This window comes from Podarcis muralis, chromosome Z, assembly GCF_964188315.1.
Source record: "Podarcis muralis chromosome Z, rPodMur119.hap1.1, whole genome shotgun sequence".
NCBI lineage: Eukaryota > Metazoa > Chordata > Lepidosauria > Squamata > Lacertidae > Podarcis > Podarcis muralis.
This window is the reverse complement of record NC_135673.1, coordinates 15,554,061-15,578,912: the sequence shown is the minus strand read 5'-3', so window position 1 is coordinate 15,578,912 and position 24,852 is coordinate 15,554,061. Positions and strand designations below refer to the sequence as shown.

At 46.3% G+C, this 24,852-nt stretch overlaps 1 protein-coding gene across 1 annotated transcript in view; it reads right to left on the bottom strand.

The window, feature by feature from the left end:
* FIBCD1 (fibrinogen C domain containing 1) overlaps positions 1 to 24,852 on the bottom strand; it is a 71,816-nt gene that overhangs the window by 28,622 nt on the left and 18,342 nt on the right. The window contains exon 2 of the mRNA XM_028715533.2: positions 7,585 to 8,061. Coding sequence (XP_028571366.2) covers positions 7,585 to 8,061 — 477 coding nt within the window. The remainder of the gene's footprint in view (positions 1 to 7,584; positions 8,062 to 24,852) is intronic.

Sequence of the window (24,852 nt, the reverse complement as noted above, 5' to 3'; positions counted from 1 at the left end):
TCTCTCTTTCTCTCCCCCCCCCCAAACAGTCTGCCTTTATTAAATTTATATAAGAGAGTTTACATTCAAAAATTAAAGCACAAGATGCTTTTCATTTACGTTGAGAAGGGAAATGTGTCAAGGGAACTGCATTGCATCTTTGCTTTTTATGATATGGAAGAAATACAGATTTAATAACTAATGATTTCTCATCGCCCGTTGGTTTGTCTGGGAGCTAAAGTTGCTGAGCTAATAGGAAAGGTTGCAGATTTTTGCTCTGGCCATTTCTAAAATTAGACTAAGGCAGCCACAGTGACCGAAAACAATCTTGTCATTTCTGTCAAAGTATCAATTGGGTTTTATTTTATTCTAACTCTTCTTCTTCTTCTTCTTCTTCTTCTTCTTCTTCTTCTTCTTCTTCTTCTTCTTCTTCTTCTTCTTATTTTTCTTCTTCTTCTTCTTCTTCTTCTTCTTCTTCTTCTTCTTCTTCTTCTTCTTCTTCTTTTGTATACAGCACTTTTGGGTATTAATGGTGGTTCATTACATTAGTCCCAATGCTAAGATTTTTTTAATGTAGTGTTCATTTTAGAGTTCAAAACCGTAAGTGGTATATCCCTACAGACTCTCCTGGGTGTTAAGATCAGCAGAGGAAAGACATTTTCGTAGTTTCACCTTCCTTAGAAGTTTAGGGTAGTGGCAGGCCTGGAAGAGGACATTCCATTGTGGAAGTCCTTAAGTTGTGAAGTTTCCTCTCTACAGAAGTGGCTCTGGCTTCTTCACTATACAACTTCTGGCAAATGCTGAAGTCGCACCTCTTTACCCTGACCTATTCCTGAGACTGTAATCTGTTTTTAATCATTTTTAATTCTAAATTGTTGTAACTTGCCCTGAGACCCTGCTGGTAAAGGGTAATACATTTAATGCTAATGCTAATAATAGTGTGCTGGGGTGTGTGTGTGGAATTTTTATATATATACATATTGCATTGCTCATTATTGTTTTAGACAAGCCTACCCAGATACGTAGAATGTTTACATGTGTCTTAATACGTTTTTAGCTAAGTTCTGTTTTTAATTATTATTTGAATGTTTACATAGCAGTTTAAGCTGCTTTTATTGTTTTATTCTTTTGGTAAAGCATTCTGAAGGTGGGTTTTTTAAATAAAACAATGCCGTGGTAAATGAATCATATGGGGAAGAAAACATTATCATTATCATTATCATTATTGTTATTCCTATGTTAATATCCCAACTTTCCTTCAAGAAGCTCAAGGTAGCATATACAGTTCCTCCCTTTTCCTATTTTATCTTCACAACAACTCTGTGAGGTAGGTTAAGCTGAAATACAGTAATTGGCCCAAGATCATCCACTGAGCTTCTTGGCTGACTGGGGATTTGAACCCTGGTCTCCCAGGTCCTAGCCCAACACTACAGCATACTGGTTCTCAATATCAGGAGTATGCAACGTAATAGTATGAAATAATTTCGCCCTCCTTTCACAGTGGACCTAGTAATGTATATGGAAACATTTTAAACAAATGTTATCTGGGCCCCTATTGTGGAAGCTTTATCTTATTGAGCTGCAAATTGATTGCATTTCTCTGCCAAAACATCTAGAGTTTTATGTTGCATTCTGCTGTGTTTGTTGATGCTTTTAATGATCATGTATTTTATTCCCTTTGCCCTGTAGACTTGCCCAGGGAACATTGTTGATGGGCAGAAATGTAAATCTTGTCATTAAACAACAAAAACGTGATTGAAAATTGGGCTGCTATAGGTGATCAACTCTACAAAGCTGACTTCAGCTGCAGTGCATGGGGTAGCAGGCTGTGCACTGCGTAATGGCTTATTGCTTGTACATATGCATGTGTGTTTGCACATACACTAGAGGCAAGGAGCATTTGCCCATTACTCTTCCTTAAGGGTGGGGAGCTTTTTCTGACTGGTGATTCAGATCTCTATCACCCCCAACCCTGGAGAGCCCAGCTGCTATCAGGTGATACTGAGCTTTGATGCCCCAACTGCCAGGACTTCAAAACATGGTGAGGAACTGTTTGAAAGCCCTTTTGCAAACAGCCTCACACTGCTATTCAAACTTCTGAAAATCAGGGGTCTAAAGAGCTGTTTGCAAAATGGCTTTCAAACAGCCCTACACTGTGCTTTGACTATATGAGCCTTCTCCTAGCATGGGAACAGGTAAACTGAGCAGAATTGAAACTTCTGCTCACCAGGTTCAGTCCTTGTGGATGCAGGGGTCTCCTTTGCCAAGGGAATATATTAGTGAAGCAGACCCCAGCAGGATTGAACCTAATTCTCCCACCCATCAGTGATGTCAGAGGATTGACAGGTGGGCCATGGATTGGGAGAAATGACTTTGTGGGCCAACTTGAACTCCCAGGCAGGGAGGCTAGAGGCTTCCCACCCTAGCAGTACTTGAAGATATGACTTCTGGAGACCTAGGGGAGGCTGCTGAGTTCCACATAAGGACAACTGTAGCAACTCAAACTAAAAAATGTTAACAAGGCATACCTAAAACACCAAAGCCAGGCCCAGAAAATAAAAGTAATGGACATATCATGGCATGGACTAAGAACTTAGAAACTGAGATATCAGAGGAGTAATAAGACTTGCTTTGTTGTTCTTCCCATGTAGGACACTTTGCCTGGGATCCTGCGTTGTCTGAGGAAACTACTGCTGTCTTCAGACTCTGATGACTGGACCTTGTAGTGACCAGGGATTTCCCTCCAACCAGGTCATCACTATTCTGACCTTCACCCACTAGGAGCCAGAAACTGTGGCATGAGACTTATGTCCTTTAAGGTATGTGTGTGTGTGTGTGTGTGTGTGTAGTTTCCCAAAGGACTATATAACCCTGGTGTTTGCTCCAGGCTGCTACTGAGGTAATTTGTCTCTTACATTAGCTGCAGGTTTGCTTTCCATTGTGGTGAAATCATTCCACTGTGGTTTTGCATACTGGCAGAACTACCCAAGGTTCTGAACCTTCCCTACACCAGAACAGCACCAGCAAATCACCTTACCCCTGTGCCCTCCTGACCAAGTTGTTGCTTTCCTGGGATGACTAATCATTGGTAAACAAGAACAGCACATGGAAAATATTAAATAGCAATTAACACTTAGATGCACCCAGGGAACCTTTTCGTCTTGGGGGGTCAGAAGTTTATCTCCCACTGGCCCCCCATGGGCCAAGTTTAACAGACGGGCAGGGCAGCCTACCTGTCAGTCACCATCAAGGAATGAACCAGCAAAGCAGTACCCAGCAGGATCGTACACTTTATTCATAAGCTGATGAGCAGAAAGTTAGGTTCTGCTGGCTGTGGGGGTCAGCTGATGGGCAGTTGGATGTGCTTAGGGGGGAAATGGCCTTGCAGACCCCTTGCAGAGCCAAGATTGGCCCACTGGCCACAGATTCCCTACCCATGGACTAAGGTGGTGCCATTTCGTTGTTAGTGTGCTGCCAAAGCTTCCTGTGGCTGTAGGGGGGGGTATGTGTATTGCATGGGGGCTCACAATACTCACAACAGCATTAAAAACAACATTGCAATTGCTATACATAGTATCAAACACAGTAGCATATAATTAAAGCAAACAATAACTAATTCATCAAAGTAATTGAAACAATTTAGTGATGCTTGCTGAACTCTTGAGTTCAAAAAATAAGGATCCCTTGGCAGAAGTGATGGGTGGTTTTTAAAAGCAGATTTTCCAACATCACAATTTTCCATTAAACACCCTACACGGGGGTGGAGGGGGGGTGGGGGTGAAAATGCTAACAGCTTTTCTCCTTGCTCGCACCTTTTATCAGACTTCTCCATAAGAGTCAGCAGTTCTTATCTAATATACAGTGATGATTCATTGAGGAATTGCCTTACTTCAGCAAGAAACAGGTGCAAAACCAGGAGGGTTTATAAAGGTTTTTACAAGGATGTGATGATGATGTCTTATCTAACTGACGATGCAGGCGAAGAGGAGGATTTAGAACTACAGGAAACGGGTTCACACTGAATCAGGCCATTGGTCTATCATACTCAGTACTGTCCACGCTGACTAGCAGTGGCTCTCCAGGGCTTCTGGCAGAGAGTCTCTCCCTGACCTACCTGGCAATACCATTGGGGATTGAAACTGGGGTCTTCTGCATGCAAAGCTGGTGCTCTACCACTGCGCCTTCACTCCTAGGAATATAGGAAGCTGCCTACTTAGTCCATGTTGGGGCATTTAGCTCAATATTGTCCACACTGACTGCAGTGGCTCTCCAGGATTCCAGACAGGTGTCCTTCTGGACCTACCTGGAGATGTTGGGGACTGAAGGGACCTCTTGCGTGCAAAGCATGTGCTTTTCCTGAACATAAGAAGAGCCCTGCAGGATCAGGCCAACGACCCACCTAGTCCAGCATCCTGTTCTTCCTCAGTGGCCAACCAGATGCCAACTATAGGAAACCTAAACACAAAAGCACCCTTCCTTCCGGCAGTTTCCAGCAATTAGTATTCAGAAGCATTAATGGCTTCCAAATATGGAGGTAGATCACAGACACGTTCAGAGGCATCCCTGTTGCCCTAGCCCAGTCTCAAGGTTTATGGGACTGAACCCCTCCCCCCTGCCCAGACAATTAAACCTCATTGAATGCAGAGTTGAAATGGTCAGCCATTTTGTTTCCAGGTGATGCACTTTCCCTTTCACTACAGGGATGTAATGGCTGTTCTTTCCACCACCCCCTCTAACCTTGCCTTAGGCATCAGCACTGAATTTGCAGAAGCCTCCTTTGATGACTTCAATCAAAATGCAACAGAGTTCACTGAGGTAAGCCAACATCCTCAGGGCTCACCAGCATTTAGCTACCTGTCTGGCAAATGAGCTCTCAAACGCTACGTGCAAAACATGCACAGACTCCCCTCCCCTGCCTTCTGTAACCTTCCCAGTTTTCCTCCTATGAAAAGCTGTGGCTGCAACTCTCCCCCCACCCTAATTAATTAATTAATTAGATTTTTATACCACCCTCTATCCATAGATCTCAGGGCAGTTCTGTGGCATCCCAGACCAGTGTTGCGGTTGTAAATTTGGAAGTGCATAAACTCATTGTGAGAGCCCCTATACAGCCACATCACCAAGGAAAATCTATCAGGGGCAAAGGGCCACATTCCCTTTGGGGGCAACCTTCTGGGGGCCACATGCCTGTGGTGGGTGGGGTCAGAGCCAAAAGTGGGCTGAGCAATTTTAGCCGGTAGTCTAGTTTCTACCCTAACAATTATCTCTATATGTTTTTGGCTTTTTGTATTTAATCAGTGGTGTTTTAACTTGTATAAGCTGCCTTGAGTCTTGGTCTCGGAAAAAGGTGGGATATAAGTAAATATTGTTGCATGCCACCCCAATCTCTGAGCGGTGCGAGATTCCAGGGGTTCCAGGCACTTACCCAGGGTCCGGTGTCCTCGGAATGAGGGACAGCAGAGACGGTGGTGTCACAGAATCACAGAATCGTAGAGTTGGAAGGGACCACGAGGATCATCTAGTCCCACCACCTGTAATTCAGGAATCTTTTTGCCCAAACATGGGACTCGAACCCACAACCCTGAGATTAAGAGTCTAATGCTCTACCAACTGAGCCATCCCAGGTTGACAATGTGTCATATGGTTTATTTACATCTATATACTGTGCAACCTGAGCCTGTGATGGAGGGGCTCACAGCATTAACACCCCCAATAGGGTCTTGCTTCTCCCATGGCCTCAGCACTAGATTCAAGCAGAGACCAGGCATAGCTCTTTCTCTCATCTGCCCAGCCTGCCTCCAGCTTCTAGCTCACACAACTCTGGCCTTTGTCTTTCTAAGTGCCAGACAGTTTCTAACTACCCTGCCCATTTGTCTTCTGGCACAGAGCCACCAAGAGTCACCATAAAACTTGCCTGGCTACTCCAGCAATTGAAACCTTATTGTATCCAGGAATTAGAAGGGACTGTATACAGGTACACAGCCTACCTCCCCAATTCACAACACTATAATAAATGCAACCACCACCACCACAACAACACATCCTTGTCTATCCTCCATCCAGACAAGTAGGAGTCTTGAGCAAAGTTCACGGACACATCCCAGGCAGGCAGAAACCCTCAAGAAGGATGCAAAGCAGGGCTGGTAATGGCTGTGGTCCTGGGAAAAGTTCTGAGAGCTAGGCAGTTAGTTAGAGAGCTATAGGGCAGCATCCAGCCTCCAATCCTGAGGGTCCCCATCCTAGTCACAGCTCTGAGAAGAGTTCAGAAATGCAGACCACTGTGTGATCCATTATAGCCGGTGTGATACAGTGGCCAGAGTGTCCTACTAGGACCTGGGAAACCAGGGTTCAAATTTGCGCTCCCCCATGAAGCTTGCTGGGTGACTTTGGGCCAGTCCCCCGCCTCTCAGTTTAAAATACCCCATAGGGTTCTCATGAGGCTGAGAACTATGTAAGTCAACTTGAGCTCCTTGGAGAAAAAGGTGGGATACAATAAAGAGATTATAAGTAAATGCTTATACATGCATGTATCAAAAAGGAGCAGCACACAGAATGAACAAGTCCTTTGCATCGGGAGTAAGCGCCATTGAACTCAGCGGCTGGTTCCATGGGGACTGGTGGAGAAGAATGCAGGGAGCCCAACAGTAGGTGGTTCCTGTGCCAATGACAGGTAGAGCCACACCCTGATTGGTTGTATGCATGAAGATGGTCAGGTAGGGGGTGGCCAAGGGCAGACTAAGGTTGGTGGGGCAGCAACCTCTATATGGCCTAACCTCCAGCACTTGCAACCATAACTGTTTTTATAGAGGCTATGGAATGCTCCTTCCTGCCTTCTTCCGTTCTTTCTGTAAGAAAAACACACTTCCTGAAAACCCGTTAAGAGAGTTAGCGTCCTGGAAACCAGGCAGCCTGGGTAAGTAATGGTGTATATTCAGAAGGAGATAGAAAATGTTTTGACATCTGTTTCTAAAATAATAATTAAAAAACCAAAAGTTTGTACTGCACCTAACTGCAACAGAACTTAACATTTTCCATATAATTTGATTTTGGTTTTTTACACGGATGGAAGTGACTTAAATAAAATATTTTAAAACCCTCCAATCTAGAGGGCAGTCTGCAGTTCACAAAAATCTCTGGTCAGCTACTATTTTATTTATTTAAACTGAGATGATGTTTTTTTAAAAGAGACTCCACATTTTTAATTGATTGAGGGCCAAGGGGTCAGCAGCAATGGAACACAGGAAGCTGCCTTCTCCTGAGTCAGGCCATTGCTTCATCCAATTCAGTACTGTCAACACTGGCTGACAGTGATTCTCCAGGGTTTCAAGCAGGAGTTCTTCCAAAAACTAACCTTTCCCCTGAAATTAAAGATGCTAGACCTCTGACTATGACCCTTCAAATGGCTTTAACTTGCTCCTGGGACACAAGCCATAAGTTATTGGGGGTGAGGGGGGCACACTGCAGTTCTGCTAGCTGCCTGTCCATAACATATGAAAATCATCTCAATCTATATCGGTCCCTAACTTAAACTTTGCATGATTTGTGTGTTTACGGGGCAAGTGTTCACAGGAACTAGCCTCTTGCCCCTCCGCTCCCATCCATCACCTGTATGAGACGGCCTTGCTCATTCTGCAGAGCGTTCAGCTCCTGCCCCATGGTGCTGTGCCCTTTCTTCAGACCGTCACAGTCTGCCCTCAGCTGGGTGGCATGGCTGAGAACTTTGGACACCTCATCCGACAGGCCCACCAGCAATGCCCTCTCCTGCCCCTTTGATGACTTCGTCTCGGCATCAAGATCTGTCACAGCCCTCAGGACAGACGACTGGAGGCCCTCCAGGCGGGTGAAACCGGTGCCCTGGTCCGGGCAATTGGGGTCGATGAATATGTTGACACGAGAGCCATCAGCTTTCTCGATGGTGACCAAGGCGTTGGCTTCATCGGGATTGGTGCTGATGATGGGTGGGGATTCCGTGACGGGCGTGTGGTAGTGGTTCATGAAGAGGATGGCACCAGTGACAGTGACGGCGAGGAGAACTGCCACAGACAGGAGGACGGTGCAGAGGATATAACCGCAGCTCATTCTCTAGAAAATGGAAGCAGAGAGAAGGTTATGGCCACTTTTGTGGGCCAACATAGCAATGGCAAGGGATGGGTAGGGATGGGAAGCAAGGGGAGAGAAAGTCAGTTCATGTCAGGGACCAGAAGCTGGGTTCCTCTTCATTTTATTTATTTTTTCAACACTCTGTTGTGTTTTAATTATATGGCTACTAGCCACTGTGACTATGCTCTTCCTCCATGATTGGAGGCGGTTATGCTTCCGAATAATAGTTACTGGAAACCGCAGGAGGGGAGAGGGCTCTTGTGGTCAGGTCCTACCATTGGGCTTCCCATTCAAGCAACTGGTCAGCCACTGTTAGAAGAGGATGCTATACTAGGTGGGCCACTGGTCTGATCCCGTGGGACTTTCTAATATTCTTACTCATCCTTCATATCTTATTCACTCTCTCGCCATCCATTTACAAGCTGCAGGGACAGCCACCAACTTCAATAGCTTTTGAAATAGGCTAGACAAATTTATGGAGGTTATCAACAGCTACCATTCATGATGGCTATGTTATCTCTCCTCTGTCAGAGGCAGTATGCTGGGAATCACAAGTGCAGAGAGTTGCTGTTGCACTTAGGACTTGCTTATGGGCTTCCTCCCACAGTTGGCCTCTGTGAGAAGAGGATGTTGGGCTAGATGACCCATTGGCCTGATCCAGCAAGCTCTTCTTGTGTTCTTATATTACCATTTGATAGGGTTCTTTTTAATCTCAAATGGGTTCACAAAAAAGAATAAAACAATGCAATTTTGAGTTTGAAATAGTTAAAAACAACTGTTTAAAGCATTAAGAAAAATAAGATGATAAGCTGGCAACCACATTGAAACACATGTCAATGTTCTCTGTGCCTAAGCAGAAATGTTTTTAGGAGGCACAGTGAAGACACCTGCCAAATGTCAATTGGCAGGGAATTCCAAGGTGTAGGTGATGGAGGCAAGGACTGTGAACCTGAAGGAAAAGATGGTGCAAGGCCAACTCCAGAGGCATTGCTACCAGATGAATCTGTGGGGCCAATATCCCCCCCCCCAGCCAGAGGATCTGCCTTCCTCTGACTCTGACGACCCCACTGTGCAAAACCCTGGGAGATCTGAGCCTCCTTCAGATGACATCAGAGTCTCATCTCCCTCCCATGTAGGGTATGCTGCGGAAGTGTGGTAGTCTGTGGACACAGCAGGTCAAAAGCCCATTACTTTTTCTGCAGATGGGTCCCAGCAGGGTCCGTTGCCTCCAGCATCCTAGAACTGCCCCATCAGCATGAAAGGAAAGCCCCTTAGTCACTATGAAAAAGCCTCCTCTGATTGGAGACCAATCAGAGTGAAAGGAGGTAGGGCAGCCACTGAGGATGTTCTCCTAGGGTCCCTCTGGAGAAGATACACTGGAAGGACACCAAGGAGTTGCTGTTCTGTCTGCTCCAAAGCTAAGCCAGAGGCATAGTTGGGGGGGGGCAGAGGAGTGGGGCACATCATGGGGGTGGCACTTACCGTAGGCTGGGGCCTGCAGCGGGCCCAAGCCACACATCTCTCTTGGGAGTGACACAGTGGCTCAGGCGCCTGCAGGCTTGGTGTTGCCCAAAACGGCAGCGCGGGGCTTGCGTCTGCCCATCGCCTACCCCTCAGCCGCCCTACAGCTGAGGCAGAGGTGGTGGGTAGGCTCTTTGGAGGCTCTGGACAATGTGCCCTGCCCCGGCTCGCCCCACCGCTGGGCGCAGACTGCACACCGCCCTGGGTGCCTGAGCAGCTTGCTACACCACTGCTGACAGCACAGGGGGCTTCCGTTTCAATAGAATGGGGTACAAGTTCTGTTATATATGCTCAAGGAGAACACAACCTAAGTCACTCCAAAAAAGGATGCTGGGGCATTCCAAATCATTTGACCATGTATGTGAACAGACAATAGTATATCTAGCTGAAGGGCAACACAGATAGATTGGCATTGAGTGTTGCAGTGCACCCTTAATTAGAATTATTGCATGATTATAAGTTTATTGTGTAATCTTAAAAGGGGTGTATCTGTGAGGGGCCATGGCTGTGACCCCGTGAAAGGACCCTGTGCCTCTGAACTGGCCACTACACCACCGGTTAGCTGCAATGCTCCACGACCCCCAAGCCCACTGATATCCCCCAGGATATCTCAACTCACTGGGATTTCAGAAAGTTTCTTCTTCGTTTAAGCAATCCTTACTCCATTGCCCAAGGGTCGTGTTGAAGGGCACTTTCAAAATAAGAATATAAGCACTTGCTGAGTGCCTTTCAAGGGTACAAAAAGTACTCAAGATATATAGCCTCAATAAACCTTCATAACAGCCGATATGTCCCCGTACTGTAGTTGCCAATATGTGTGTGTGTGTGTGTGTGTGTGTGTGTGTGTGTGTGTGTTGAAGCCGGAGGAAAATAATAGGTTGTCTAAAGTAGGGTTGTCACCTTTGGATGGGCAAAAGGACAGGTCGGGGGTGGTGAAACGGGGGACGACGGCAAAAATTACTTTACCTGGTGCAGAAATGACTTCAAAGCAATCCATTACAATCCGCCGCCCCCCTACTCTCCACCAGAGCCTTGCAAAAACCCTCTCATGCTCTGTGACCCACCCTATTCACTCTGTCTGCAAAAAACTATTGCACTGGACCTGGCCCCTCTAAACCCATTCTCCGACCCACCCACCCACAGCCACCCCTGCTAGCACAAAACCTGAGACTCCACCATAGAAGGCCTGTGCACTGCAACTCCCCCCCCCCTCACTCTCTGCAACCCACTCTCTGCCCGTGCAAAAACTCTCTCTCAAATTCCTCCTCTCAGCTCCATCCCACCCTCTGCCCATGTCCCTCAGGCTCTCACTCTCGGCTGTCCTCCTCATGGACCCACCCTTTCCTGCACAAACTCTTTGCTCGGGCTCTCGTTCTCCTCCTCCCACTGGACCAACCTTCTACCACGCAGTTGGAGGAGGAGGAGTCCAGACTGCTTGAAGTCCAAACAGGACAGGGGCCACTTTTCTCCAAAAAAAGAAAAAAAGAATGATCATGCTTTTCTAGGGACAGGTGGCATTGCAACCCTAGAGTCATCTAGAGAGCTTGTGGCCAACAGCAGATTTCAAACAAGGGCCTTCTAGCTTGTGTTTGTAGCTGTTGTGATTGACCACCTCAGTTTGCATTGGAAAGAATATTTTGAACCAAGTACAGAAGCGGGAGGTAGGTTAGGCTGAGAGACAGGAACTGTGACCCTAGGTTGCCCAGTGAGCTTCATGACTGATTTAAACTACTGTCTGACATTCACAGACCAACATTCTAACCACTATACCACACTGCTCCAGTATAATTAACGTTATTAATTATTTAATATACTGTATTTTTCGTTCTATAAGACGCACCAGACCATAAGACGCACCTAGTTTTTGGAGGAGGAAAACAAGAAAAAATATATTCTGAATCTCAGAACCCAGAACAACAAGAGGGATAGCTGCGCAGCGAAAGCAGCAATCCCTCTTGCTGTTCTGGCTTCTGGGATAGCTGCGCAGCCTGCATTCACTCCATAAGACGCACACACATTTCCCCTTACTTTTTAGGAGGGAAAAAGTGAGTCATAGAGCAAAAAATACGGTACTTATTCCATAAATTTCTACACCACTTGATTGTGTTTTCTTTTGTTGTTTAAAAACACACGCACACTCAAATCAGTTATTCTTAGCATTAATGTGGTGCTGTATCCAATGTTTCTCCTACTCAGCGTAGTAATGGGCATGACTATCGTAAATCCATTAATGTCAATAGGTCTACTCTGATGAGAACTTAGTTGGATCCATCTGTATATTATTATTATTATTATTATTATTATTATTATTATTATTATTATATTTCCTGTTATTCACCTCCCCTATCCTCAGATACCTGGCTGATCATACAGAGCGGGGGTTGTTCTCTGAAGGTGAACAGATAAATGTTCACTCCTCGGAGACATCTTTCTACCAGGCAGTTAGTTAGACAGAAGGGCGCAGTTGATATACGGCTCGCTTGGGCGCCTGCTCTATGAAATAATAACGACGGAGGGGTCACGGAACAGATGCGCTTCTGCGGTTGGATTCGTTTTTATTTAGTGCGACAATAAGCAGTCCCCGCTTCCAGCAGGGCCAAATGGCGAGACCTGGTTCCGGTCAGGAATTCCTTCCACCGTGACTCTGGAGTCACCCCAGCGCCTCGCCTACCGAAGAGGTTGACGGACCTCATGACTCTTTAATGAGTCTGGCGGTTTGCAGTGAGAAAACATCTCATTGCTGCATGAATCATGAATCTCTTTCGTTAATAAAAAAGCAAGGAGATGGGACAGGGAGAGAGGGGAGGTGAAGGCAGGGGCAGTATTTTTAGAGCAGGGAGTCTTATTTGGAAATGGCCCAGGGCACCAATTCCTTTCCAGAGCCACACTCTCCGAGGTGTGCGGTTGATTCTGCAAAGTTTGCAGCAAAAGGATGCTAGCTGGGGATAGCTCTGACCTTTGGGACCTTGTAATGTCTCGTCACTAATAATAACCCCCCCCCCCCCCCAAAAAAAACACCCAGTCTGCCTGGAGCATTTTTGCACTTCTCCCCCTAAAGTTTCCATTTTCTTTTAATAATAAATGCTACAAATGAACAGACAGATCATGCTGAAAACTCACGCAAAATCCAAAAGATCAGAGTGGTTTCTGATGCCAGTCCCCCTCAAGAGTAGACCTGCTGAAATTTATGGATCTAAATTAGCCATTTCTGATAACTTCAGTGGGTCTACTCTGAGCAGGACTAGCACTGGATGCAACGCATTATTTCCAGTGCAGTTTTGCATGTGCTCGTTCACAAGTCCATCATGTTTCTACAAAGATTTTTGTGGAAGATGCAGTTCGTGCAGAATGCTGCAGCATGACTGCTGACAGGAGTGAAGCTGTGTGAGCAGATAACACTTGTGCTCAGAGATCTGCACTGGTTGCCTATCTGCTACTAGGCCAAGTTCAATGTGTTTGCCTGTGAGATCTCGCCTTACCCCATATCCGCCCACTAATAATAATAATAATAATTTATTTAGACCCCCCTCCATCTGGCTGGGCTTCCCCAGCCACTCCAAATATTAAAAACAATACAGCATCAAACATTAAAAACTTCCCTAAACAGGAAGTTGTCTTTTAAAAGTAAAATAGTTGCTTATTGCCTTGATATCTGCTGGGAAGGCGTTCCACAGGACAGGTGCCACTACTGAGAAGGCCCTCTGCCTGGTTCCCTGTAACCTCACTTCTTGCCGTGAGGGAACCGCCAGAAGGCCCTCAGTGCTGGACCTCAGTGTTCGGGCTGGATGATGGGGGTGGAGACGTTCCTTCAGGTATACAGGACCGAGGCCATTTAGGGCTTTAAAGGTAAGCACCAACACTTTTAATTGTGCTCGGAAACGTACTGGGAGCCAATGCAGATCTCTCAGGACCAGTGTTATGTGGTCCCGGCGGCCACTCCCAGTCACCAGTCTAGCTGCCGCATTCTGGATTAGTTGTAGTTTCCGTCACCTTCAAAGGTAGCCCCACGTAGAGCGCATTGTAGTAGTCCAAGGGAGATAACGCATCCATTCTTAAGGAAATCAGACCTGAGTGCTCACTGGAAGGACAGATCGTGAAGTTGAGGCTCCAATACTTTGGCCACCTCATGAGAAGAGAAGACTCCCTGGAAAAGACCCTGATGTTGGGAAAAATGGAGGTCACAAGGAGAAGGGGACGACAGAGGACGAGATGGTTGGATAGTGTTCTCGAAGCTACAAACATAAGCCTGACCAAACTGCGGGAGGCGGTGGAAGACAGGAGTGCCTGGCGTGCTCTGGTCCATGGGGTCACGAAGAGTCGGACACGACTAAATGACTAAACAACAACAAGGGAGATAACTAGAGCATGCACCACTCTGGCGAGATAGTCTGTGGGCAGATAGGGTCTCAGCCTGCGTACCAAATGGAGCCGGTAGACAGCTGCCCAGAATTAACCTGCACCTCCATGGACAGCTGTGAGTCCAAAATGACTTTGAGGCTTCAGGGGCACAGTTACCCCATTCAGGACCAGAGAGTCCCCACACAAGCCCGCCCCCTGTCCCCTCAAAACAGTACTTCTGTCTTGTCAGGATTCTACCTCAATCTGTTAACCGCCATCCATCCTCTAACTGCCTCCAGGCACTCACACAGGACCTTCATTGCCTTCACTGGTTCTGATTTAAAAGAGAGGTAGAGCTGGGTGTCATCTGCATACTGATAAACACCCAGTCCAAACCCCCTGATGATCTCTCCCAGTGGCTTCATATAGCTATTAAAAAGCATGGGGGAGAGGACGGAACCCTGAGGCACCCCACAAGTGAGAGCCCAGGGGTCTGAACACTTGTCCCCCCCCCACTTTCTGAACATAGCCCAGGAGGAAGGAGCGGAACCACTGTATAAGAGTGCCCCCATCTCCCAGCCCCTCAAGACGGTCCAGAAGGATGTTATGGTTGATGGTGTCAAAAGCCGCTGAGAGATCCAGCAGAACTAGGAAACAGCTCCCACCTTTGTCCCTAGCCCGCCGGAGATAATCGACCAGTGCGACCAAGGCAGTTTCAGTCCCATGGTGAGGCCTGAATCCCGACTGGAAGGGATCCAAATGGTCCGCTTCTTCCAGGCATGTCTGGAGTTGTTCAGCAACCACTCGCTCAATCAAGAATGCCCAAGAATGGAAGATTTGAGACTGGGCGATAGTTGGCCATTGTGGCCACATCTAAAGATGGTTTTTTAAGAAGCGGTTTAATAACCGCCTCTTTCAGCGAGTCCGGGAAGGCTCCTTCGCAGAGGGAAGCATTCACCACCCCACAGAGCCCATCACCTAGCCCTTCCCAGCTTGCTTTTATCAGCCAGAATGGACAAGGATCAACAAGACAGGTGGTTGGTTTCACTCGTCCAAGCAGCCTGTCCACATCCTCGGAGGTAACAGATTGAAACTGATCCCATATAACATGCCTAGACAGGACTCCGGCACTCTCCCGCCCCGGCCCTGCTCCCACGGTGGAGTCTACCTCCTTCCAAATCTGAGCGACTTTATCTGCAAAAAAAAAAACTTTGCAAAAGCATTGCAGGAGATCTTGGGGTCCCTACCAGGCCCCGATGACTGCTTTGTTTTGTACACCTGGCAATGTTACAGGTGCCACATAATACCAGTTCTGCATTTGTAAGAAACTGATCCTTCAGTTTGACAGCGCTTACACTTTGGAACTCCCTGCCTATTGACTTCAGGCAGGTGCCTTCGTTGTACTTTTTAAAGCACCTGCTAAACATGTTATTGCTTAGACATGCCTAACCAGACATGTAGAATGCTGGTCTATATTTTTATTTATTTTTAGTTTATTTCTAATTTTGTTTCTTGGAATGTGTTAAATAGTTGTTTTTAACTGTTTTTTACCAATAATTTTATTGTTTTATTCTCTTTGAAAACCTGTGTGTGTGTGTGTGTGTGTGTGTGTAAAAAACCAAGCAATGTATAAATTTATAGAATGGATAAATAAGTTAAACCAGTTTACAGTACTTGTGAGATTCTCTTAACCTATTTATACTCATTCCACGAGGGCTAATAACCATGATTTATCAAAGAGGTATCAAAGGCCATGATGGTTGTGTTCTGCCTGCACAGTTGGAGGCAGTGGTGCTTCTGAATGCCAGTGCTTCTGAATGAGAGGGCTCATGCACTCAAATCCTGCTTGCAGGTTTCCCACAGGCATTAGCCAGCAGGAGAACAGGATTCTGGACCAGATGGGCCCCCTTTGGCCTAATCCAGCAGGCTTTCTTCCATTCTTATGTTCTTATGACCGCTGTGATCTGCAGAACTGGATCATGATATAACCCAGATTGAGCACCTCAGAGGGAGCCGGACCAGAGGTTTGTATCTGCAATGAGCTGATGCTTGAACACCAGTGTGCAATTTTGTAGTGGTTACTTTGGATGCCGGAGAAACAGAAAGAAGCTTAGCAGAGCAGGCTAGTGTACTAAAGCTTGCTGGACTCTGGGGGCCTGTCCTGATTTTGCCTTTGCTGGATGCTGCATCTATTTCTTCCACTTATTTTCAACCACTTATTACAAAGGCCTCCTAAGTCTCCAGTGCTGTGCTCCATGAGCACAATCCTCTTAAATTACACTTCTTTGTTCACTTGCTTCTTATGGAGACTCCTGATGATGCCTTGTCAAACGGTTGTGCTCTGGTGTAGAAATTTGGTGGTAGTGGTGGTGGTGGGATGTTCTCTTGATGTTTTTCAGGGCTGATCCACTGTAATCTTCTTCTTTTTTGGGGGGGGGCATGTGCAATCCAATCCAATTGCATCACCAATCCGTCCAGTAAAGCCAGCCCAAGAGGTGGGGAATCTCTTTAGGCCCGAGGGCCACATTCCCTCCTGGGCAGCCTTCCAGGGGCCATATGCTAGCGGTGGGCAGGGCCAGAGGAAAAGGTGGGCAGAGAAAGAAATTAAAATTTACCTTTGTACAGTAGACTGGCTTCTACATTCACAAAGCCCTCTCTATCCTCCATCCAGCCAACCACGTGATGTTATCAGAGTTTAAGGTCATATTCCAACCAATCAAAAAACACTCAGGCAGATTGAAAAGGAAGGCCAGTGAGGGGGGTGGCCTGGGGAGAGTCCCAAGGGCCAGGCAGACTTGGGGAGGGAGCATCCAGCCCCCAGGTCTCAGGTTCTGCATCTCAGCCTGAGGCCAAGGTGGTGCCTCCAAGTATTCCATGCGCAAAAGCTAAACAAATTGGCAGTTGAGTCGCCCTTTGGGACTCTAGCATACGTGAGTTGAGGGAAACAGCAGGTTAGCTTAGAGGGTTACAGAGCAGGTCACACAGCACACTCTGCTGCCTGAGGCAGCCGCCTCAAACTGCAATGACAAGGCCGGCTCTTACATTCATTGCAGACTAGCCAAGTGCTGTTGAGGCTTTCTGGGGCCATGGCATCCATTTTTCTTTCTCTGTGTCGAACGTGGCTGAGGGATTGTCCTCTGAAGAGCCTTCCTTACTTGCCTCTAGGTCAGTTTCTGTTCACACAGCAATGGCCAGGGAGGGAGGTGTTAGCTTTTTTTCAACTACATTTTACTTTTCGACTTTGTTTTCCTAGCAAAATCACCTCCTTCTGCTATAAAAATGAAAATCAGAACAGTAATGCAAGGAAACCAGGAGGCCCGTAACTTGTCCACCCCTCCCTGCATAACAAATCGTTTCACAAATGCAACACCTTCTCTTTATTTCAGGGCTTACCCAAAACACCCTCCCTCAAATCAGGCAAACTCAGGAGAAAGGAGACCTGTGAGCTGTACTGCTTACGTTGGCTTAAGTGGATATTGATTGATTTTACTTTTTAATCTTATATGAAGCTCCTGAGAGAGTGTTTTTTGGGCTGAGTATGAAAGAAGCAGGTATGAGTAATATATAAATGAAAGGCAAACAAATATAAGGGGTTTTGGAGAGGGAGGTTTATAGAGGGTTGCATCCAACAATAGTCCTACTAAGCACAGACCCATTGAAATGAATGGGCATTATTTTTAACAGGTCAACTCTGAGTAGAACTTACTTGAATACAACCCATATCTTATCATGGTCTTCCTTTAGCACCATTATGCCTTATGCAAATATACTGAACTTATCCCATACAACTATTAGCCAATATAGTGCACTATAGATATTTTTGGACTACAATCGGGGATGATGGGAGCTGTAAGTCACATCCACACCATACATTTAAAGCACATGGATTCCCCCAAAGAATCCTGGGAATTGTAGTTTAAGGGGTCTGGGAACTGTAGAACTGTGAGGTGGTAAACTACAGTTCCTAGGTTCTTTGGAGGAAACCACAGAACTTCAATATGCGTTCAATATATGCCATCAATGTGACCATAGTCAACATATACCCCACTGGTAAGGGGTATCAGAGAATCCTGATGAAACAAAAAATGTGTCCAGGAACTGCCAATGCTCACTAATTCACCCTGTGTCCAGACCAGAATTCAGTCCAGTGGATTCACCATTGGCTATTGCTGCTTTCAGTCTCCAAATGATATGTAACTATGTTTTTCTGCAGGTGCATTGCATTTCCTTTGTATTGAGGGAATGGAACAGTGTAATGACATGTGTCCCTTACATGGTTAATTACATAAGTTATGTAAGTTGCAGTTTAGGCCCAGGCTTTCTGAAGGACACTGTCCTCCCATATGAACCTGCCCTGGCTCTGAGATATTTTGGGGAGGCCCTTCTCTCTGTCCTGCCACCCTCACAGGTAGGCTTGGTGGCCTTCTTGGTGGCTGCCCCAAGCTTTAGAACTCCCTCCTTGGAGAAGCTAGACTGGCTCTCTCCTTTATGCCCTTCTGCCAGCAGGTGAAGACTGTTTTATTCCAGCAAGTATTTTGGGGGCTGGCTGTTTTTTGTGCTTTTAATAGTGCTGTGCCGTTCTTATTATCTATATTTCTAGATTTGGTTGTTGGCTTTTTTAAGTGTTTTAATTCTATTAGAATATAAGCACTTTTTAGCAATTCACTTTTATGCATTTTGAGCTTTTTGTATTTTATCTGTGTTGTTTTAAATTGTATAAACTGCCTTGAGTCCCAGTCTGTGAAAAGGTGGGATATTGATGTTGATGATGATGATGATAATGTGAGCTCGCCACTGTGGACAATGGGACAAATAACATAGTTCTGGGCAGAGGGTGAACTGCTGTAGAACAGAAACAGCGCTGCCTGCACTGAAAAAGAAGGCAGAGCAGAAAACAGTGCCTTATCACACCCCTACCAGTGTCTATCCCTGCCATACACTGAGACCAGTGTGGTATAGTGCTTAAGAGTGTTGGACTAGTACCTGGGAGACCAGGGTTAAAAAACCCCTTGGCCATGAAGCTCACTGGGTGACCTTGGGCAAGTCATTGCCTCTCAGCCTAACCTACCTCACAGGGTTGTTGTTGGGGTTAAATGAGCAAGGGGACCATGTATGCCACTTTGAACTCATTGGAGGAAAAAGTAGTATAAAAATCAATCAATAACCATTGGCTTTCTTTGCTGCCTCGCCCCACAAGGAGGCTCAGCTCTCCCCCTGTGGTTGCATTCATTTCCTTACTCCATTCCTGCCGACTTTCCCCCTGCTTTCCATTACACCTGCAACACGGAGGCTATGATTTTCTCCTGACCTCAGATGCAGCTGTCAGAATGGATTGAGGCCTCACAGCGGGGGGCAGGGGGGGGAATGAGCTGCATATTCAAAGAGACAAAAGACAACTACTTTCCTCTTGGGAGGTGGAAAAAGAGACAGAGAAATTGCTGCATTGACAAAGTTCCCCTTCCCCTCCTCCAAGCCTTGTCCTTGCCTCTCCTGTGAGTTTCTGTCTGGAGTGACATCTTCCTTCCAGCATCCTTTGTCCTCCACCCCTGCAGCCATTTGCATTAAGGCAACTTCAGCAATGATCTGGATTAGGCACATGGGGAGATGACGGGTGTTATGTTACTGCACTGGAGTTCCTGTCTTCTCTGCTAGAAATGTAGGCCCTTCTTGCTGGGAATGGGCCACAGATATGGCACACATTCTGTCCGTGCTTACATAAGAAGAGCCTGCTGGATCAGGCCAATGGCCCATCCACTGGCGGAGGAAGAGGAGTGCAGGGGGAGCGCACCGCCCCCGGCAGCGCCATACCGGTGGGGTGGCTGCCATTGTGGCTGCCCCCCTGCCCACGCTGATCGTCACGCTCCCAGGACGCATGTTAAGCCCCTGCGGGCAGTGCGCCACACCCTGGGACGTGCGCCAGCCTCAACCCTGCCTGCTCTCCACCCCCGGTGCCAGAGCATGGAGCTCCACCACTGGACCCATCTAGTCCAGCATCTCCCCCCCCCCCCGCAAAGATGGCCAACCAGCAAGAAGGATCTGAACACAGGAGCATCATGGTTTCCAGCAACATATTCAGAAGCAAGGGCATAATCTAGGGGTTGGCAAGAAAGATCACACCTTTGCCTTGGAGTGGCTAAGAGCCCACATCTGTTCAGAAGCATTGCTGCCTCCAGTTGTGAAGACAGAGCATGGCCATTGTAGCTAGTAGCCACCGATGGCCCTCTTCTCCATGAATTTGTCCAGTCTTCTTTTAAAGCCATCCTGGTTGGTGGCCATCACTGCCTCTTGTGGGAGGAAGTTCCATAGACTTAACTGTGCATTGCATGAAGAACTTTCTTTTATGTGTCCAGCTGAAGAGCTGCAAATCACTTGGCCAAGGGGATCACTGGCAGAAACCAGGCAGCAGCTCTGGTGATTGCCTTAAAACAGCAACAGAGAGGCTACATTGTCATTTTGGGGGTTTGTGTGCCTTCAAACACAAGATGTCAAGAGTCAATAAGGGAAGCATCTTGAGAGTTAAACAACTTAGCATGGTGGTTTTTTAATAATAATAGTATTCAGATCTGCTGAACAACATGAAAAACAAAACAACAACAACAAAACCAGGCGATTTTGACTCCATGTGTGGACCTGAGGCCATGTTTCACTGGAAGCAAAGTTACAAAATGGATTTGGACAGGCTCCGTGATGGCACCCTCAGGCAAGCAGCAGGAGCTCAGGGCTTGGTGGGGCCCACTATTGCTGATAAGAATATCAGAAAAGCCCTGAGGAATCAAGCCAATTGCCCATCAAGTTCAGCCTCCTGATCTCACAGTGGCTGACCAGCTGTCTGTGGGAAAGCAACAAGCAGGATTTGAGCATAAAAGCAACTCTCCCCTCCTGTGGTTTCCAGCAACTGATATGCAGATGCATCACTGCCTCTGACCATGGAGTTGGAGAGCATAACCATCGTGGCTAGTAGCAATCAATAGCCCTTTGTCCAATCCTGTTTTAAAGCTATCCAAGCTGGTGGCCATCACTGCCTCCCGCTAGATTGAGTTACATAGTTCAAGTATGGGCTGCATGAGGAAATACTTTTGTTTATCTGTCCTGAATCTTCCATTTCTCTCCCTTGCTTACTGGGTTCTGGAATGATCTCACAAAGGCTCATGGAGGCTTTAGTGAGGTCTCATGGGGCAGTATGAGATCTTACATAGTATATCTTGATTTCAGTAAGGTTTTTGACAATGCCCCCCATGATATTATTGCGGATAAGCTGGTAAAATGTGGGTTGAACAAGGTAACTGTTAGGTGGATTTGTAGCTGGTTGACTGATCTAACTCAGAGTGCTCATTAATGGTTCCTCGTTATCCTGGAAGAAAGTGACAAGTAGGGTGCCCCAGGGTTCTGTCCTGCAGCCATTGTTGTTCAACATCTTTATAAATGACTTGGATGAAGGAATGGAGGGGATGCTCATCCAATTTGCAGATGACACCAAACTGGGAGGGGTAGCCAATGTCATGGAAGACAGAATCGGGATTCAATATGACCTTAACGGATTGAAGAACTGGGCACAAACTTACAGAATGAATTTCAATAGGGGCAAATGTAAGGTTCTAGAAGACCCTTGAGGTCCCTTTTAACTCTATTATTCTATTATTCATGAGTTCTCATGGGAGCCTCCCAGAGCCTACGTGAGACCTTCCCAGGGCACAGTAAGCAAGGCAGAGAGCTTAAAAGCTCTCTAGTTTGTATGGGCAGGGGGGCAAGGCCTGCTCAGTGAGCCAGCTCCAGGAAGGGAGAAATAGCTATGGGGGATGTTGTTCCTGGGTTGTTCTGGCTATGCACAGTTTCAGCTTTATGAGCAATCTCCCAGAACCTGACACCCATGCAATTTGCAAGACACCTGCATGAATATAATTGTGCCCCAAACTATGCCCAACTTCCTCTTCTGAAAAAGAATAAAATAAAACCTCTCTCTTGCGCTGAAGCAAAGAGGATTTTTATTCTGAAAAGCAATGGGTTTTTCCTCCTGCCTTCTCCTCGTCCTTTGTTGAAGGTCTTTGACATCTCCAGAGGGTCTTTAAGCAGTTACATAATAAGCAAAAAAATAAGCAACAGACGGAGCCAGAACGTGCTCCCCTCGCCGATGAGGAAAGGGAGCAGGGGCCAAGTTTTATACTATATCGGAAACTTGCATTTCTGCATTCCTCAGCCAAAGGGTCTGCAGTGTTGATGGAGTGTCGCATTATTCAGGACCAGTGGCGGGGGCTGGTGCTCATTGGGCCCACGGGCAGAAGTCAAGGGCTACAACAGTAGGTGGAGCCAGAGCCAGTTATTGGTGGGGCCAGAGCCAATGACAGGCAGAGGCAACTAATTCTACTTTTGCCCCTAACTTGCTCCCTGCTGAGTTCTACAAGGGCAACAACGAAACTGAGGAGGAGGAAGCGGGCAGGCAGCAACTGCCTGCCCCCCACAAGCTGTAAGAAGGCAGGCAGGCAGAGTAGACCCATTGAAATAAGCAGACATGACTCTGAGCAGACTATGTCTACATTTACACTATGATACAACAGTCATGGCTCCCCCCATCCCCAAATCCTGGGAGCTGTAGTTTGTGAAGGGTGCTGATAATTATAAGACCCTCATTCCCCTCACAGAGCTATGGAAGAGGGATTGACTGTTAAGCCATCTTGGGAACTGTAGCTCTGTGAGGGGAATGGGGGTCTCCTAGCAACTCTCAGCACCTTTCACAAACTACAGCTCCCAGGATTCTTTATAAGAGGGTTAGACAAATTAATGGAGGATGGCTATGCTCTGTTTCCATGGTCAGAGGCAATTAAGCTTCTGAATACCAGTTGCTGAAAGCCACAGGAGGTGAGAAGGCTCTTGTGCTCTGGTCCCAGTTGAGGTTTTCCCACAGGAATTTGGCTGACCACTGTGAGGAAAAGATGCTGGATTCGGTGGGCCATTGGTTTGATGCACCAGCCAGGCTCTTCTTCTGGTCTTACCTAATACCAGAATCGCAGCATTCCCCATAGTTGCCCTCCAGCCTGCCTGCTATCAAGCCACTTAGTTTGTCCACATTTCTGTAAGGCAGATGACACGGTGGATGCTTTCTGGAACACAAGTGAGACTGAGATGCTTATTAAGAGATTATGGGACCAGTTGCCAGGAACAACAGTTAAGTATAAATTGCATCAAGACTAAGTTGGTGGTGTTTGAAAGCCGCCCTCCGTCTCATAAATAGACTCTTGATGATCGAGAAATTGAACAAGTCAGATGCATTTAACTGCCTGTGGGTTTGTTTGTTTCTTTGTTTTGGCAATTGGAATACGCTAACCAAGATCCCTCCAGTTTCTGGAGCTCAGCTGCCCCGAGGAAAGGTTTCTCCTCAACTGATGTATGGGGCAGAACTATAGGGACTACTGGAGACAGATCAATTAGAAGCCCCACAGCAAAAATTTCTTTTAAAAAGGTATGCATTGCCTGTTCTACCCTGTTCTGTGTTGCAGCCTGTTTCAGAGCAGGGGGAAAGCTTATAGCTACAAGGCTTCGTGTTTTGTTTTATTGCAGTCAGCCCATATCTCAAAAAGGGTGTTGTAGATAAGGGAGGAAGGGATCTGTCAATTTCAGTTTGGCTCCAGTGCTGTTGGCACGCAGTGCCTGAGTTTCACATTATCAGGAGCCAGGGACAGGCAAATCCGTCAATTACAGTCCCCCCCCCCCCATTTCTTCTTGTTCCAACCCTAAATTCCATTCTCCACATTTCTGCAGCAATTTGCAATTGTAAGTCCCCATGAAAACTGGTCAGCAAATTTTTAGTGCACATTTCTCCTAATAAACACAATTTTAATGCAGTTTTGAGCAATGCACAGATGTTCGTAACACAATGATTGTTTGCCTGTTGTTCTCAATAATATAGCCGTCTTTATGCACACTCTTTCCCCCATATACGTCCATTTTTATTAATGTTTTTTATTGGATAGCTGCATTCCCCTCCCTCCCTCTTCAAACAGATCCAACCAACTCCGTCCCAACTTAAGCTGCACCATAGACCCCTGTGACAACGTTCAGCATTCTGTGTCTACTGACCACAAACTAACAACTCCCTCTTGTTTCTCACAGTCACCCTGTTTTGTTTCCAGTGCTCTTCACATGCAGCACCACCTGTGTTTGGTATTATCAGGAGCAGGGGCGGGTTTATCCATCCATTCTGGTTTCTCTCTGTTTTTCATTTTCCCAACCTTAGTTTCAGTTCTCCACATTTCCATAACAGTTTGAACAAGGGGTTTAATTCTTTAAAGAAGTCACGTCATGTAAATTCATCAGCATTTTAGTATGATCCCCCCCACCTAAAATGCAGAAGTCTGTACAGTTTTACCTAAAATACACATTTGCAAAGACATTTTTAAAATGTTCTTTTTGACAATATATGCATTTTATGCATGCTTTGCCCTCATATACACATTGTTTGGCTAGAGAACTACATTCCAAAATTCAGAGATGTGTGAATTTCAGCAGATGGCCATGTTTTGCTTCACATAATGTTGCAGAAAATGTGAATTGGGTTGGTTTGCCTTTAAACTAAATTGAAAATAAAATGGCCAGTATCATTATTCCATTATAAAAATCTTATGGCACAACCACATTTGGAATACCATGTGTGGTTTTGGTCACCTCGCCTCAAAAAGGATACTGCAGAGCTGGAAAAGGTTCAGATAAGGGCAACCCAAAAGATTAAGGAGTGACTCGCCTATGTGGAAAGCTTGCAGTGTTCAGCAGATAAAATGCGAGTAACAGGTTAAAATTTTGCACGGTGTGAGGAAAGAGGATAGAGAAAACTTTCTTTCATAACAGAAAGAAACTCATCAATATCCAATGAAGTTGAATGGCAGAAGATTGAGGACAGATAAAAGGAAGGACTTCTTCACACAG